The 17,706-nt window shown below is 47.5% G+C and overlaps 7 protein-coding genes across 7 annotated transcripts; 3 read left to right on the forward strand and 4 right to left on the reverse strand.

Annotated features, from left to right (window-relative positions):
- Positions 1-339: 339 nt before the first annotated feature.
- N7469_007851 (uncharacterized protein) lies at positions 340-1,553 on the reverse strand (the record flags this gene model as incomplete). The annotated part of the gene is made up of 4 exons (XM_056646769.1): positions 340-420; positions 487-826; positions 984-1,323; positions 1,394-1,553. 4 exons carry the CDS (start codon positions 1,551-1,553, stop codon positions 340-342), a joined length of 921 nt encoding a protein of 306 aa, XP_056498320.1.
- Positions 1,554-1,848: 295 nt separating this feature from the next.
- On the forward strand, positions 1,849-4,382 carry N7469_007852 (DNA-dependent ATPase RAD54; the record flags this gene model as incomplete). Its single annotated transcript, XM_056646770.1, has 3 exons — positions 1,849-2,523; positions 2,583-2,666; positions 2,712-4,382. 3 exons carry the CDS (start codon positions 1,849-1,851, stop codon positions 4,380-4,382), a joined length of 2,430 nt encoding a protein of 809 aa, XP_056498321.1.
- Positions 4,383-5,742: 1,360 nt separating this feature from the next.
- N7469_007853 (WD40 repeat domain-containing protein) lies at positions 5,743-8,882 on the forward strand (the record flags this gene model as incomplete). The annotated part of the gene is given in 5 exon segments (XM_056646771.1): positions 5,743-5,917; positions 5,993-6,232; positions 6,311-6,810; positions 6,830-7,036; positions 7,089-8,882. The coding sequence occupies 5 exon segments, from the start codon at positions 5,743-5,745 to the stop codon at positions 8,880-8,882; spliced, it is 2,916 nt and encodes a 971-aa protein (XP_056498322.1).
- Positions 8,883-9,371: 489 nt separating this feature from the next.
- N7469_007854 (uncharacterized protein) lies at positions 9,372-9,557 on the reverse strand (the record flags this gene model as incomplete). The annotated part of the gene is made up of 1 exon (XM_056646772.1): positions 9,372-9,557. The coding sequence occupies one exon, from the start codon at positions 9,555-9,557 to the stop codon at positions 9,372-9,374; it is 186 nt and encodes a 61-aa protein (XP_056498323.1).
- Positions 9,558-10,094: 537 nt separating this feature from the next.
- On the forward strand, positions 10,095-13,399 carry N7469_007855 (VAC14 family protein; the record flags this gene model as incomplete). The annotated part of the gene is made up of 10 exons (XM_056646773.1): positions 10,095-10,162; positions 10,236-10,398; positions 10,459-10,629; positions 10,689-11,364; positions 11,419-12,191; positions 12,242-12,346; positions 12,400-12,518; positions 12,574-12,653; positions 12,711-12,870; positions 12,937-13,399. The coding sequence occupies 10 exons, from the start codon at positions 10,095-10,097 to the stop codon at positions 13,397-13,399; spliced, it is 2,778 nt and encodes a 925-aa protein (XP_056498324.1).
- Positions 13,400-14,043: 644 nt separating this feature from the next.
- Positions 14,044-14,392, reverse strand: N7469_007856 (uncharacterized protein; the record flags this gene model as incomplete). Its single annotated transcript, XM_056646774.1, has 2 exons — positions 14,044-14,243; positions 14,365-14,392. 2 exons carry the CDS (start codon positions 14,390-14,392, stop codon positions 14,044-14,046), a joined length of 228 nt encoding a protein of 75 aa, XP_056498325.1.
- A 786-nt stretch (positions 14,393-15,178) lies between these two features.
- atm1 (ATP-binding cassette Fe/S cluster precursor transporter ATM1) lies at positions 15,179-17,666 on the reverse strand (the record flags this gene model as incomplete). Its single annotated transcript, XM_056646775.1, has 7 exons — positions 15,179-15,207; positions 15,282-15,498; positions 15,577-16,623; positions 16,687-16,955; positions 17,010-17,124; positions 17,180-17,239; positions 17,298-17,666. 7 exons carry the CDS (start codon positions 17,664-17,666, stop codon positions 15,179-15,181), a joined length of 2,106 nt encoding a protein of 701 aa, XP_056498326.1.
- Between the last annotated feature and the right edge of the window lie 40 nt (positions 17,667-17,706).

Genomic DNA, 17,706 nt, shown 5'->3' on the forward strand with positions numbered 1-17,706 from the left:
CACGACTTTTGACCTTTGAATACACAAAAGCTACAGCTGCAAGGCGGTGGGGCTCACGTGAGTCGATTTTTTTTTATAGCCGATAGTCGCCGGATGTCCGTTCTTCCGGTTTGCGGCATCGCAGGATCGCAGAAAATCGCCGGTCCTCGGCACCTTCAAACCGGACAATGCGGCATCAGGACGAAATTTTACCCCTTACCAGCAGTACCTCCGGGTTAATTCCAATAGAAATCCCTCAATACCAAATACTCAGGAGCTCTAACCAGAAAGAGCATTTCGGTATACACTCATGGCCTTGGCTGATCCCACTCTATATACTAGCTACGTTATAGACATACCCTAGATCCCTCCCTCGGCTGGCACCCCATGGGCAATCCCCGGACCACTGAACGCCTTCATCAACCACTCGTAGGCAGCCCACTTCCCGATTAATAATTATTAGATGTCTCGGTCTGGAATGGAGTATGTAGTCGAGATAAAACATACCTGAACTGCATTCACAATAAATGCTCTGATGCTGCAGATTCCGAGGCCACGATAGAAAGCATGCACTCCCTCGGCTCGGTAAACTTCCCGTGCGATCTGGAATGAGTTTAAACTATGCCGAGGGCGTCCCAGTAAGGAACGACCCTCTGTCGCTGGTTCCCCCACATTGTCATGTATAGTTTGCGCCTGTAGTCTCGTCTTCACCATGTCCAGCGGAAAGACTGAACCCCATGTGACAATGCCAGCAATGCCACCACAGAACAGGACTTTTAGGGCAGCTTGATGTGAAGTTTCATCTTCTGTTGTCATCAATCGTTTACATAATTCGTAAGACCAGAAACTATCCAAGGCAGTCAGTGACGAACATCCACGGATGTAGTTATAGTAAAGCATCCCATGGTTCTCTTAAACGTGCAACTTTTTGACTTGGGGGCATATAATAGTGCTGCAAGAAGATATATATGTGGGGAAGATCAACAGTTCCTTGCATGACTTACTAGAATCCGTATCCAATTGCGTCTCGAGCACCGGTAATCGCACCGCCGTAGTAAAGACCCCGCCATCCACGATTGTGATATATATCTTTAGCGACAGTCCAAGAAGATACCCCAGGCCGGCAGTCCAGCTGCGCCCGACACTTTATGAACTCGGTTGGAGAGGATATAGTCCAACTGGCTAAGCCACCTGCAGCACCAGCAACCCAGATCTTGTGCAAAGACACACCTTCAGGACTGGTGAGATCAGTGATGGAAGTATCCATCGACTTCAATGTACGATTGTAAGCCACAAAAAGGATAGCATTGAGAGCTCCATATCCCAGGATCGGAGCAGCCGCACCTTAATTCAAACACATCAGTCAATCCTGCATCCAGATAACCCATTCAAAGCGGTTCTATGGCAAACGAACCTCGAACGAGAGAGCTCGTTTTCTCGAATCTGCTCAAATGTGACGTAGTCGATGCATCCGTGCGATTACCGGCCTGCAGCCGCACCTTAATTACATCTAAAGGGTTTCCAATGATAATTCCAATGGCGCCACTAATGTAGCCCGCCCAAAAATCCGACATCACGTCTGCTCGAGAAAGTCGCAACTACACGTCCGTGGGAACATGTAAAGCTTGTCCACGATGGCGGGGTGATACTGTATAGTCACGTGATAACGCGGCGGTTTGGTGTTGCAGGCAGACGCGAGGTAGACACGCGACGGTGGCAACATCTTTTGTTTTCAACAACATCGAGACTAGAGGAGTGTACAGTGCATTTGCAATCGCTTTGGAGTTTTGTTTTGGAGTCTGAGTTAGAGAGAATCGAGGCCATGTAAGATCTTCGCCGGGCGTCTGAAGGGACACGGAACTTCTGCTAATGCTTTCTAGGTATCGCCCGCGTCCAGCAGGTGCTGATGGAGGCGTCAAGACACCATTGCAACCCAAGTCCGTGAATTCGGTTGATCGTCTTGCTCAACCATTCAAATGTCCCGGATCAGCTACTCCGACACGAGCCTCAGAGAAGCCAGCAAGGAAAAGGAGAAAGGTTAACTATGCCAATGCCGATGGTAGCGCCGAAGACGGAGCGGAGAAGCCGTACACAAATGAGGACCGACTCGCTTTGGCAACACGAGAGGTCAACCGGTTCCCAGTATTCAAGCCTAAGGATAAAGATACAGCATTTCGAACACGGTTTCGGATACCTCTGATCAATAGAGACAAAGAGGGCTACGACCCTGATCGGCCAGCACCGACGTTGGGTCTAAGGACAGGTGCCACATTCGTTGCCAAGCCACTGCATGATCCAAGTGGTGAATTCGCTATTGTCCTATATGACCCGACTGTCGATGATATCCAGGAAGAACCACAGCCGGAAAAATCGGAAGAGCCGAAGGAAGCAGATGCACAGTTGCTCGATGAGCCTCTAGTACATAAGAGTTTGGCGGATATTCTTGGTCTGAAAAAGAAGGTTGAAGACAGGCCAAAGGTGCCTGTTGTGATTGATCCTCGACTTGCTAAGGTTTTGCGACCACACCAGGTCGAAGGTGTGAAGGTAATGCCAACCATGTCCAATTTGATTACATCACGAGCTAATGTTGCCGGTTTGGATAGTTTTTGTATCGATGTACAACTGGACTGGTTGATAAAAATGCCAATGGGTGCATTATGGCAGATGGAATGGGTTTGGGAAAGACTGTAAGTCGCCTGGGTACTTTTCGCGTTTCACCGCTGATCTTCTAGCTCCAATGTATTTCCTTGATGTGGACATTGCTCAAACAAGACCCCGAAGCCGGAAAAACAACCATTCAGAAATGCGTCATTGCATGTCCCTCCAGTTTGGTTGGAAATTGGGCGAATGAATTGGGAAAATGGCTCGGCAAAGATGCTACGACTCCCTTTGCTATAGATGGCAAGGCCTCCAAGGCGGAACTCACCCTCCAGGTCAAGCAATGGGCCATTGCTTCTGGCCGCGGAATCGTACGTCCCGTCTTAATTGTGTCCTATGAGACGCTTCGGATGTATGTGGACTGCTTGAAAGATCATCCAATTGGACTACTTCTCTGCGACGAGGGCCATCGGCTCAAGAATAAAGAAAGTTTGACCTGGACGGCCTTGAACAGTCTTAATGTCAGCCGCCGGGTCATTCTTTCTGGAACGCCCATCCAGAATGACTTGTCCGAATATTTTGCTCTTCTTCATTTTGCCAATCCTAATTTACTGGGCTCACAAAATGAATTTCGTAAACGATTCGAATTGCCAATTCTGAGAGGCCGTGATGCTGCCGGCACCGAAGAAGAAAAGAAGAAAGGAGACGAGCGCTTACTTGAACTTTCCAACATTGTCAACAAATTTATTATTCGGCGAAGCAACGACATTCTATCCAAATACCTGCCTCTTAAATATGAGCACGTGGTTTTCTGCAACATGGCGCCTTTCCAATTGGATCTTTACAACCACTTTATTCAGAGCCCTGAAATTCGCAGTTTGCTTCGAGGGAAAGGCAGCCAGCCTTTGAAAGCCATTGGTATCTTGAAAAAGCTTTGCAACCACCCCGATCTTCTGGATTTGGCAAATGACCTTCCTGGGTGCGAACATACATTCCCAGATGACTTCACTCCGCCCGAAGCTCGAGGTCGTGACAGAGAAGTGAAGAGCTGGTATTCTGGAAAGATGATGGTACTTGATCGCATGCTGGCTCGCATAAGACAAGATACCAATGATAAAATTGTCCTCATCAGTAACTATACTCAAACTCTGGACCTATTCGAGAGATTATGCCGCACGCGTGCATATGGTTGCTTGCGATTGGACGGCACCATGAATATTAAAAAGAGATCGAAGCTTGTTGACAAATTTAACGACCCGGAGGGCCCCGAGTTCGTCTTCCTTCTGAGCAGTAAAGCTGGTGGATGTGGTCTGAACCTGATTGGTGCCAACAGACTTGTACTTTTTGATCCGGATTGGAATCCAGCTGCCGACCAACAAGCTCTGGCTCGTGTGTGGCGAGATGGGCAGAAGAAAGATTGCTTTGTTTATCGTTTTATCGCAACTGGATCGATTGAAGAAAAGATCTTCCAACGACAATCTCACAAACAGTCTCTCTCGTCCTGTGTCGTAGATTCGGCGGAAGATGTTGAACGCCACTTCTCGCTTGAGTCTCTACGAGAGCTGTTCCAATTCAAGCCTGAAACTCGGAGTGATACACATGACACTTTCAAATGCAAACGGTGCCGACCAGATGGTACTCAATTCCTCAAAGCGCCTGCTATGCTCTACGGAGACACCAGCTCGTGGAACCACTTCGTTAATGATGGGGAGAAGGGGCCATTGAACAAGATCCAAGATCTTTTGATTCGACAGGAAGTTGGTGAGAGAGATGTCTCGGCCGTTTTCCAGTACATCAGCCATTAGTACTACGAAAATGGATTTTGGGCATATCATGACTTTCACGCTGAGTACTTATTGGCGCATTTTGCTAGCGGGCGAGGTTGCCTTTTCAGATTGAATACTTAATTAGAAACTTCTTATAAATGCACGTGAATTGATAATACCTTGTCATGGTTGGATAGGGAATAGTTTTGTATAGTTTTGTAGTAGAATGATCGGGTCCGCCGTTTCCCCGAGCCGGGCAACTACATCTGAGGCTTGAAGCTCACCACGGAATTTCACTCATTAGTGACTGGCCTATACTATAGATGCCCAAGTGTACATTCCTGTCGGTACCTACCGAAAGGAATATACACTCGTGTTGCCATTCTATAATATGGTTATACTCAAGTAGTACTTGAGTATACACGACAGTCCAAATTATTCTGTCCCGCTTGTAACGGAATCCTCATGCTTGATACTGAGATAACAATGATCTCCAGATCATTGTTATATCCTCGTAGGCTACTAGGATTCTTTGCATATGAGTAAAACTAGCAACTCATCGCGATTCTAATGTAATGATACTACGAGTTAAAGATCCGGTATAGTAGTAATAGCAAGAGTACATCTGTAGCTATATAGTAATCGGATTTTCATCAACTATAGCTCTCCAACGCCCCAGCTGAAGCGTGGGTCCGATGCACCTGCAGATCACTTACCAAAATGGAGATTTCTCCTGACCGCATGTATGTTGATCAAGAACGTGGATAGATGTGCCGACTGATACTTTGCAGTAATTCGATATTCAATCACCCCCATGTTAAGGCCTCGAGCCGTCCAATTCTCATCACGCATGGATGTGGCGGGCTGATCCCGAGGAAGGCTGATCTTCTGCTCCAACCAATTTACCGCCCTGCGTTGGCATCAAACCGCGGAGTACATCCTCCAATCCATTACAAAGTAAACATGAATATGATAGCCAAGCTGCAGGGACTCCGAGGATCCCGTGGAATGAAGGACCTCACTGTGGTCCATATTTATTGTGAAAGTTATCCATTTGCTGCCCGATACAATGCATAGTACATTTGGCCGTCGTATCCCATCAGCCTGGGCAGCGAGACGGTTCGTCGGACTAGCCTGTGGGGCTTTTTGATAATTGACCAAGTCAGAAGAGACCCGCAGCAAGCAAACAGGAACTGTCCCGAGGAGTTCATCGGAGATATTGTAAGTCATTTTCTTTTCGGTTTCCTCTGGTCATTTTCCCATGACCTTTATCACACTTGGCAGACCAGCAGTACGAAATCTGATTCTGGCAGCCATCATTTGGGACGGAACGTGCCGATTGAGATATCAAGCTCCACACCAGCTCCGTTGGGATCCTCCTGTTTCCACGGTTCATATAATGCCCAGGCGCAAGGACCAAGCTCTTTCTCCGGTCGTGAGCCCCAGTTCCCCCGATAGCTCCCGTCGAGGCTGGGATTGGATGAAAGGAAAATTCCAAAGGAGAATTTCGGGCAAATTTAGGAATCTTGCATATGGAGATTCGCAAGATTTGACATCTTTTGATTCTCCAGATCGTACGTTATCTATCTTGAAGTTCCATTATGTTTCGCGTTCACGATGCGAAGTTCGTACTGACTAAAGTATCACAGCCGCCCAGCCAAGCTCGCAGATTTCATCCAGTACGACCGTGATAGAGAAAGCTCAGCCAACAAATGGCCAGGTCACAAGGGACTCGCAACTAGAACGCGCTTCCCAGAACGACGATGTTATTAAAGATGACCGAAGCAAAGTAACCGACAATGCGTCTCTGGAGGATAAGACCTATGACACATTGGAAAAAGAGCCTGGGATGATTGTGTTTGACGAGAGACCTTTACTTGAGATCTCCGGTTAGTAAACAACCTAGCATGAGAAGTAGCTCAAACAGTTCGTGTTTCAGCTCTACTAACATGTTCAATTTGTCACAGATGACTCGCCTATGTCATCGTCTCCAGAGATTGATCTAAATAAGGCAGAGGACCATGTAGCCCCGGGTAATGGACTACCAGCTATATCAACATCTAACCCTATGTCTATTTGGGAGCAACAGATGTTGAAAATACGCAGTTTGGGAGCAAATGACTCTGAAATCTGCAAGCGTATTTTGTCGGTGGTCGCATTGGCGCATCAGCCTCTTAACTTGAACGAATTAGCTGTGCTAGCAGACCTGCCTTCGACTTCAGAGAGTGAACCATCAAAATTCATAGGCGAATGTAGCTTCTGTTTGGCTCTTCAGAACGATGGTACAGTTTGCTTTGCGCAACAAGAAGTCAAAGAATATTTGCTCGACGAAGCATTCTCTGAAATATTTCCGAAAGGCCTGAAGGGTCAACATCATGTCTTGTATTCTCGGTCATTGCAGGCCATGGCTGTAGGCCTGCAGCGTGATATCTATAATCTGCGCGAACCGGGCTGTCTCATTGATGATGTGAATATTCCAATCCCAGACCCCCCTAAAGCCGTTACGATATGCATGTCTACACTGGGTTGAGCATCTGATTCTCTCAGAGTACGGAGAGCAGGATCTCAAGCAAGGTGGTGCTATCGACATGTTCTTACAACGTGACTACCTGCATTGGATCGAAGCTCTCAGTCTTCTAAGAAAAATGTCAGATGGAGTGTTTTGGATGTTAAATCTTGAGCAATTGGTTACGGTTAGTCATTTGAGAGAAGAATCCTTTACTGAGCCAAGCTGACATCTACTAGGAACGAAGGGCTTCACCGTCACTTATCGATCGTACGCGAGACGCGTACCGTTTCATACAACATCACAAAGCCACGATTGAAGAAAGCCCGTTGCAAGCATATTCCTCCGCGTTGGTTTTTAGCCCGGTCCAAAGCATCACACGGAATCAGTTCGAGCACGAAGGGCCTAGTTGGATTGAAACAAAGCCAATTCTGGAAGACGATTGGAATTCATGCCTTCTAACTCTCGATGGTCATGAAGGGTCTGTCCTAGCGCTGTCATGGATTTCAAATGACAGGATTGCATCCGCATCACAGGATGGCACTTCGAAAATATGGGATATCTCCACAAGTCGATGTCTATCAACACTTGAGGGTGATGGCACCCCTATCTCGTCAGTAGGACGGCTCCGAAATGCCGAACTTGGCTTTTCATTAAGCGATGGAAGGATTTGGACTTGGCGTGCGACTGAAAGCAACTCTACGCAAACCCATAGTGAGCATGTTTTATCATCCCATGGTGATATTCTGAGTTTCAAGGATACTGTTGAATCATTTGTCGCAGCGTCATGGTCTTCTAAAGGCACACTTGCCTTTGTTGACGAGAATGAAACTATCTGGATTCGTCATTTCATGCACATGGCTCGAGACCAGCCATTATTCTCACTCAACGGCCACCACAGAGGGGTGGTTACACTGGCCTGGTCTCATGATGGGAGACTCGCCTCTGGTGCAAACGATGGTACTATTAAGATCTGGGATGCTGTTGACGGTGAATGCAAGCTCAGCCCAAGTGGCCATAGTGAAGGAATTTATTCGCTTGCTTGGTCTCAAGATGGCCAAAGGCTTGCATCTGCCTCAAAAGAAAGCATCATCAAAATTTGGAACACCCAAAATGGCCGCTGTATGGCATGGATCCAGGGTCAAAGTCAACTGATTCGATCTCTGTCTTGGTCACCAGATGGTAGGCTCGCAGGCGCCGATGGTGACACAATTAGGATTTGGGATAGTGCGACTGGGAAATGCCGTTCTAGACTTGAGGGACATACCCATCAAGTTTGGTCAGTAACTTGGTCAGAGGATGGAAGCAAACTTGCCTCCGCCTCCCGAGACAAGACAATCAAGATCTGGGACACGGCAGCAGATCAAAAGCAATCCCATCCCCTGGGCCACAGTCAGAGAGTCAAATCCATTGCCTGGTCTGCAGACAAAACAAAGCTTGCATCTGTTTCGTCTGATGATACTGTAGTCATCTGGAATGCTTTCCCCGTGGGAGATGTGCATACGCTAACGGAAAATGTCAGCGATGTGCGCTCTCTCGCATGGTCAAAAGATACCGAAAAGCTCGCATTGATTGATGGACACAATACCATTTCTATTTGGAACACAATCACTGGAGAGTTGGAAAAGACTCTGACGGGTGGGGGCGATGATATCGAATCGATAGTCTGGTCTGAAGATGGGACTAAGCTTGCATCTACGTCAGGGAATCGCAAGGTGGAGATCTGGGATATCTCTAGCGAGACGCGTTTAGGAGCTACTTTAGAAGATAACTCTTCAGAGAACCAGATAGCCTGGTCAGGTAAATTTGCTGAGCCCGAGACCCCTAGCTTTGTCCCGAATGGTTCCACGCGCTTGAAGACCTATGGCATCGATTCTTATGGTACATGGATCACTTCTCAGGGAAAACGACAACTAAAGCTACCTCCGGGGTATAACATTGAGTGTTTGACTATATTGCCGGAGAGAATTGGCATTGGTTGTGGCTCTGGGCGTGTTCTAACCTTTGCAGTCTCAGAAGACAGGTCAATGTAAGCCAAGAATTGGTGAAGAAAGCATAGTACAGCCTTGAAATGTCATAATGTGACGACTTCCCGTTATTCCACCGATGCTAGTGATAAATCCAATTTAGCATGCTAATACTACGCTGAATTGTCTACTCCAGCATTCAGTGCTTGATCTCATGGAAATACCACTATTGAGTAATACTAGTATCGCCGACACAACATTTTTGTAGGTCTAATGCCCTAAGCCCCGGGAGTTTCCATTGACCGCGAAAAGAATTCAAACATTTCAAGGGCATAAAACGCGCCTTGAGGATATGAAACAGGGTTTATCTTCTTCATTTTCATACTTCTCACAGCCATCAAAGTAACAAGTGATCATCTCCCTTCCAAAACCGCAGCTCATCTTGTACCTCAACCTCTAGAGTCAACAATAGTAACCTTTACGATACGAGATAACACTTGTTCTCCTGGAAGGCCTATCAGCTCGGGACACTCTGGTATCTGCTGGTCTTATAGGCTATTGCATATGCCAAGCAGGATGCTCCGGTATAGTCATGATGTGCCATGCGGCTGCCAGGTATACATTGGAGGCCACTTTAGGCGCAACGGCCCCGGCTACAATTCCCGGCTGCAACTCATCGTTTGGAGCTTGCCAAGCTGCCTGTGCTACTGTTTTACTTGGCCCTGCTCCTTGAAATGTCATTATTTGGGTCAGCTGGCTGCTGCTTTTGGAATGTACGGACGAAGGAAGTATTTGGATCTATTCGACATGAGTGCAGAAACGGAGGGGTGCAAGTCAAGGACTGGAGTTAGCTCAGAGAGGTACACCAATGATGATGATTTTTTTTTCTCGAGAGATTTCCTGTTGTTCGCGAGTAAAACGCCACCAGGTGCTTGTATAGTTGGATGAAATGATCAGATATCGGCATGCCCTGGTGGACCGCAATGTGGCCGGGCCGAGCCCAAGTCCGACGTGTGACGTCGATTGTCAGCACCGCGCTTGGACTCCTCTCCGACTCCGCGTTGACAACGCATCTTCCAACCTCCCCACTAGGAGCCTTCTTGTGTTTTGACAAAGCTTCCCTTCCCGTGCGGAATCTGTTCGAAAAGATAATCTGCCGCAAAACTCTCTGATCGGCGGGGCATCGAGCTTGTCCCCCTCTCCGAAAGAACACGGGCTTCTCCACAATGACCTTTGCTTGACCGAAGCTTGGGATAGCACTATCCGCTGGCTGAAGCTATGGATCAATCAATTCAGCGGTTACTCAACGATAAGCTCTACGACAAACGGAAGCAAGGAGCTCTTGAGTAAGTGTCTCGTGACCTTACGAGGTCGGAAAGTGATACATATCGCTAACACACGGCCTTTTTTTTTGAACAGGCTGGAGAAAATTGTTCGCGAAGCTGTCTTTCGAGGAGAACATGAGAAGATACAGAGGATTGTGGAACAACTGTGTCACGATTATGCTTATGCCGTCCACCAACCCCACGCCCGAAATGGTGGTCTAATCGGATTGGCGGCTGCTTCAATCGCCTTAGGATCCGTGAGTCGATGGCTGCAGCTGTAGCGGTAGAGTAATAACCGAGACTGATTATAAATTCAGGAAGGCGTTGCACCTTATTTGAAGGAGATTGTGCCCCCGGTTCTCGCATGCTTCTCTGACCAAGATGCCCGGGTTAGATACTATGCCTGTGAGAGCATGTACAATATCGCCAAGGTGGCCAAGGGAGAGATCCTTCTATTTTTTAATGATATATTTGATGCTCTGGCTAAGGTTAGATAATCTTTATCCCTTCCTCCTATCCTTTCGTTGTGGCTGATATCTGTTTCCAGCTCGCCTCCGATTCAGAGCTCTCGGTGAAGAATGGCGCGGAGCTTCTCGACCGTCTAGTGAAGGATATTGTAGCCGAGTCCGCAGCTTCGTATGTTTCGGTCCTACAAATTTCTGAGAAGGAAGATCCGAACGACCTAGATGAAACTGAACTTCCCACGGCATTCTCCCTCGCAAAGTTTATCCCTTTGCTTAAAGAGCGCATCCATGTGATCGGGCCATATACTCGCAACTTTCTAGTCTCTTGGCTGACTCTGTTGGACACGATCCCTGATTTGGAGCTAGTCACCTATCTACCTGAATTTCTAGAGGGACTTATCAAATTCCTGGGTGGTCCTAACAAAGACGTCAATGTTGCCACTCAAGGCCTTCTTGACCGATTTCTTTCCGAAATAAAAAGAATCACAATATTGAAGAAAGGCATCGAGGAGAGCCGCAAAGGCCAAGAAAGCCGCAGACGTTCCGCCACGAGTGATAATGGGAGTCTGAGCACCAAGACTGAGACTATCGACGAACCTGGCGACAAAGACGATATCGCAGTGGACGACTCTGCATCCGGATCTCTGTTTGAGGACGAAGTAGTCCAAGCAGATGGGGACTGGATCCCTGGCCAGGATGTACAGATCGACTATACTAAGATCCTCGATATTCTTGTCAGCTTTGTTGACACATCGTACGGTATGTTTCTTGACCTTTTCATTCACACATGTCTCATGCTGACCATCTACGCAGACGAAGAAATGCAACTCACCGCACTGAGATGGATCGACACTTTCTTTGAGATTAGTCCCGAGGATATCCTACCATTTGTACCACGACTATTGACCCAAGTGCTTCCGGCAATGTCGAGCGGCTCTGATCAAGTACGACAAGCAGCCAATCGTGTCAACAAGTCCCTCCTTGAATATATCTATTCTCTCTCTGATGATGCAGCCGATGAACCGCTTCAGTCTTCATCTAAGGTCCCATCTACCGCACCTAGTAAGGAAAGTGTGGATCGAAAGCCTTCTGAAATATCCAGTGTCGATACGAGGAAATCAACGGCGGAGACTTCCAGAGCAGCCACGCCTCGTAGTAGTGTTGTTTCTACGCCTGTACCGCCAGTTGACCTTGACTATGCTGCAGCTGTCAACTCACTTACATTGCAATTCCTCAACGAGAATGAAGCCACTCGAGTAGCGGCACTCTCCTGGCTCATCATGTTACATCGCAAAGCCCCTCGAAAAGTAGTGGCTTTCAACGATGGAACATTCCCAGCACTCTTAAAAACCCTTTCCGATCCCGCAGAAGCCGTTGTCACCAAAGATCTACAGCTACTATCACAGATATCAAGGAATAGTGAGGATAGCTATTTCGCTTCTTTCATGGTCAACCTGTTGCAGCTTTTCTCCACGGATCGGCACTTGCTGGAGGTTCGTGGGAACTTGATAATCAGACAGTTATGTCTGAATTTGAGTCCTGAACGTATCTACCGCACACTGGCCGATTGTCTTGAGAAGGAAGAGGTACTTTCTGATCGTTCGCCATGCAAAGTACATATACTAATTGTCGTTAGGATATTGAATTTGCCAGTATCATGGTGCAAAACCTGAACAACAATCTGATCACTGCACCAGAGTTATCAGATATGCGAAAAAGATTAAGGAATCTTGACTCAAAAGTATGTCTTCGCCAAATGCCTTTCCTCCGAGCAATCAATAACAAAAGATACAGGAGGGTCAGATGTTCTTCGTTGCTCTTTTCAGGTCTTGGTGCCACAATGCTGTCTCCACATTCTCACTTTGCCTCCTCGCACAAGCGTATGAACAGGCTTATAATCTTCTTCAAATTTTGTATGACTGTCAACTCAAATGGTATCAAATAATGAAATTGCTAATTGATACGCAGTGCCGAACTCGAAATGACCGTCAACATGTTGATCCAAATCGACAAATTGGTACAGCTCCTTGAATCTCCCGTCTTTACATGTATGTGTGCTGTACCCTCGATCTCAAAATATCGATGAATGCTAAATCTGCCATCAGATCTCCGTCTTCAGCTTCTCGAGCCAGAGAAATACCCGTACCTATACAAATGTCTCTACGGCGTACTTATGCTCCTCCCCCAAAGCTCAGCTTTTGCTGCATTGAAAAACCGCCTGAACAGCGTCAGCAACATTGGGTATCTCCACGGTCCCCCGCGCAGGTATGATATTTTATCCCCGCCAGTGTGTTATTCCGAAGAAGCTGCGAGACTCATACTTCCTCATAGTGCCGCACAAACAGGGCCACCGCAATATGACCGTCCCAGTGGCAGTCGCCTAAAACCCCGCGATGAGAATAGTATCCGCTGGGTTGAACTTCTCGACAAGTTCAAGTTTGTCCAAGAACGTGCACGTCGAGCGCAGGCTTCACAGCGTCAATCTCTTGACGCAAACGACTCCCTGCATAACCCATCACTCACCGCCGCTCTCTCTGCCGCAACTATAGATCGGACAAAAGACCGGAGTGGTATTCCCGACCTACCTCGAAACATAGCCGGGGGATCTGGGGCCATGGGTCCGGTCGTGGGAGGTGCAGGGCTAGGCGTTGCAGGTAATGGTGGTGGAAGCCGTGGAGCAGGTGAACCGAAGATCAGCAGTTCTTCCTCTCTGCTTGGATCAGGGCACAAGCATAAGTCAAGTCTTCCGAATCTGGGACGTCTAGGTATTGGAAGTCGTAAGTCAAAGAAGTAAGACATGGAACGCATCTTTATGAAAGATAGCTATATTCAAGTTGTAGATGGTTGAGTACATATGCCTATCTTCTTCGCTGGCACAGCAGCCCAGCAGAATCTTACCCATTTATCTAGGTAATTGTTTCTCTATCATAGAATCTGTTGAAATGACATATCAGAAGACATTGAGGGATTTTGTTTTCGAATTGTTTCATTCGGATCAAATTGAGATGGCTATGGACGGTAGTCAAATGCAGACAAAACATAGACAACAGAAGATAAAATGGTGAAATTCGGAGAGAAAAGATGCATGACAGTAGAATGTAATGCCATCCCATCAACCAAGAATAAGACTCAGGTCAAACGAAATGCCAAAGAACTTTTTGGTTTCGAAATACCAAACGCACAGCACATGCCAACAGGAATCAGATCTAGCGGGCCTGCGCCAAAGTGCAGAAATAAAAGGTCGAGGTCATCGTGCTCATCTTCGCAGGGACATCACGCGAAGTCGAGAAAGGGCCGTAGCCAAATAGAACAGTAAGAAAGAAAAACATGTAGGGAGAAGAAGATTGGCTAAATGCAGAAGAGAGTGAAAGGGTTTTAACGGCGCCGTGTAAAAGTGAAAGGAAAGAACAATAACGGAGAGGATGTAATCATAACTCCTCACCGCATGCGCGAGTCACTCGATCCCCATCCTGATGGTCGCCAACTTCCCGTTGAGTGCTTGGAGACTGTGCTTCCGGTAGGCGAATTGGTGCCGTTGGAGTAAACATACTCGCCATCAACATATTGAGCTCCGGTGGAGAAAGTGCTGCGATGCTTGCGACGAGCATAGCGCTGTTCGAGACGGTAAAGCTCGAGCTCTATGAGACATTAGCCACCATTCGTTCCCTCATGACCCAGAAACCACTGTTTGCTGGAATTGTAAACAAGAGGCATTGTCTCTTGTTTCTTGGGGGTGTGGGGGTTGTCGCGTGCACGTACTTGCTTGGAGCTTATCAATCAAACCCATTGTATCGATAACTTTGTTATAACAAAAGAGGAGCAAAAAGAGGTATATTTTTGCTTGTTCGATCGAGAATCGTGGTCTTTTGTTAATTTCTTATATGCGAGTTGGACGATCGTTCCCACATGCGGAGCAAAGAGCTGTTTGTAGTCGCCGGCAACGGACGGAAGTTAGAACACCACGTCACTATACTAACCATGGATTAGTCACATTCCAATGACAATAGCATTATACCACTTAGACCCGGTCATTCTTACCAGTGCGCGCGTAGTAAGAGAGCGAGAGAGTGCGTGTGGAGGGGACGCACGAGGAAAGCGGGACTTTTCTGCAGGTGCCACAAGGGAAGGTAAGGGTCAAAAATTCCCCCGAATCTCAAAGGAATTGGAAAAATAAGATAAGAGATGAAAGACCAGATCAGAGAAGAATCAAAAGAATGGAATTGGGTTATACCCGAAAACGAGAGTAGTGCTGAGGAGGACTTTTAGAGAGAAGAAGAAGAAGAGGAAGCGTGGAAGGTCGAGAACGTCGAAGAGATAGGGGGAAGTGGGGAAAGGCGGAGTTGCGCGACGACGACTTCAACTCATACAAAAAATAAAAACAATACAATACAATTGTTGGTAGTTATTTATATTTGATGACAGTGCACACAATTCATTTATTTACAGTCCATATACGGAGTACCGAGTAAGGAGTACAGGCCACGCCAATCGCTTCTCTTCTCCGACTCTTCTAGTCTGGCGTCTCTATCTCTAAGCTCCACGCCCATGACCATGCCTACGCCAAGGGTTTCATCTACTCCTCTTGCGCTAACAGTTCTTGCGCTATTATCTGTGTCAGCATCGCACTAAACGCCTTTTGGGGTAAAGATTTTAATAAAGAGAGGGTCCGGGCGTACCATTCCATAGCTCCGCATACACGCCATCTTGTTCGAGAAGCTCGCGGTGAGACCCCGTCTCCACCACCTGCCCGTCCTTCAACACCAGAATTCGATCGCTATCGTAGATTGTGCGCAGCCGATGGGCAACGAAGACACTCGTACGACTCTTCTCACGTAGAATGCTGTTGATGTTTTGCAACAGAGCTTGTTCGGTATAAGTGTCCAAGGCGGAAGTCTAGAATTTTCCACCATCATTACGGTGGCTGGTCAGCCACAAATATACGAATTCCCGCACATGTTATTTCTCACTTACCGCTTCATCAAAGAATAAGAGCTGGGGATCCTTCAGTAGCAGTCGGGAAACTGCCAGACGCTGCTTCTCGCCGCCTGAAATCATCATTCCGCGTTCGCCCACCGCCGTCTGATATCCATCCGGCAGCCGTTCTATCAGTTCGTGAATCCGCGCACGCTCAGCGGCCTGTCGGACCTCGGCGTCGGATGCATCAATTCTTCCATATCGAATGTTGTGGGCGATGGTATCGTTGAACAATGGTGTATCCTGAGGCACCACGCCGATTGCCTGCCGGAGGCTATCAAGTGATACTTCGCGAATGTCTTGCCCATCAATCAGGATCCGTCCCGATTGAGTATCATAAAAGCGGAAGAGCAGTCGCAGGATGGTCGATTTGCCACAACCGCTGGGGCCGACAATCGCAAATTTGGATCCAGCTGGAATGGTGAATGTAGCATTCTTCAGAATAGGGCGATCCGGGTGATAACCGAAAGTGACGTTCTCGAAGCGAATTTCTCCGCCACGCTTCAAATTCAGAGGTTTTGCGTTGGGTTTCTCTTGGATTGTCACGTTGACCTTCTGCAGGTTGAACAGTGTCTCCATGTCCAGCAGAGACTGACGCAGTTCACGATAGACAGATCCCAAGAAGTTAAGAGGAACGGAGAGCTGGAAGACAAGCTGGTTAATCATGACTAAGTCACCAACCGTCAAAGCGCCTGTCGCGACTCCGTCGGCTCCATAGTACATCATGGCGGCCAGCGCACTGGAGAAGATCATGTTTTGACCAGAGTTAAGGAAGGCCAGTGACGTGGTCACTTTGATGGACGCATCTTCGTAGTTCTTCAGTGCCTTATCGTATCGGGCAACTTCAAACTTCTCATTGTTGAAGTACTTGACAGCTTCGTAGTTGATAAGCGAGTCGACAGCGACGGTTGCCCCGCGGTTGTCGGCCGCATTCGCTTGACGTCGGAATTTCGTTCGCCAGGCGGTTGTAGTGATTGTGAAGGCTGTATATGCGAGCATGGTCGTAGCTGTGATAGCCGCAAACTTGGCACCATATTGATAAGTCTAGAAGATGGTATGAGAAGACATAGTCTGGTAATTGGTATACAAAAAAATGAGCTGTCTTACCAGAATACCACAGACAAGCGATATCTCGAGCGCAGTTGGGACAACATGAAACACCATGGATGTCAGCAAGAAGCTGATTCCTTTGGTTCCACGGTCAATTGCCCGAGTCAAACCACCAGTCTGGCGCGAAAGATGAAAGTTGAGGTCCAATCGTAATAAGTGATCGAAGACGTTCCCTGCAACCTTTCTAATTGCTTTTTGCGCAACGCTCGCGAACACTGCATTTCGAAGCTCTTGGAATAGAGTTGCGCCGATTCGTGTTACGCCATCTGGCCAGGTTAGCAAAATAACACCTTCTTGAGATTTTATGGCAAAACACATACAGGCAATGATCATAGAGCCTGCCACAGTATAGGCAGTTCCACCAATAGCAGCAAAGTCCACATTCATAGAATCCACGATACTCTTGAAGTAGAAAGGAACTTCTACATTGAGAATCTAGGTCGATCAGCATAAATGACATCCGCGAGGACCAGGAAAAAGTGAAACCAACCTTAGCTCCTACTAGCAATGACAATGCAGTTCCAACTCGAAGCTTAGTACCCCAGTCATCCTATAAAGACAGTCAATATTTCGATCTTCACCCAGACCTATATCTCGAGAGACCGTACCTTCGGCCAGAGATATTTGGCCATTTCACGCAATATGGCCCAATCAGCTTTCCGTTGCTCCTTCGTAGCCTTATTTGACTCGCTCAGCAAGTCCTTCTTAGCCGCAACCTTGCCTTCACCCTCCGGCTTCTCGATGATTTTGGATTCGACTAGTTGCGACGCTGGCGGGCTTGGGGTTGGTATGGGGTTGTTCTTTGCGGCGGTTGCATCTTTGCTATCTGGAGTATTGTTGCGCAGTATAGCAGCATTGGTGAATGTGCGCATATGTGTTTTATTGTATCTCGTCCATGGTGACGATCCGGCGAAGCTCGGATGTCCGAGCCGAGTCGCTGGGCGCCAGCATGGTGACCGAGCTGCTTTGAGCAGCATTGGTAGATATTAACAGAGTGTCTGGAATTTAGGATAGACT

This window comes from Penicillium citrinum (genome assembly GCF_028827155.1).
Source record: "Penicillium citrinum strain IBT 23319 chromosome Unknown utg000007l:1.0-2040159.0:1.0-2041076.0, whole genome shotgun sequence".
Lineage (NCBI taxonomy): Eukaryota > Fungi > Ascomycota > Eurotiomycetes > Eurotiales > Aspergillaceae > Penicillium > Penicillium citrinum.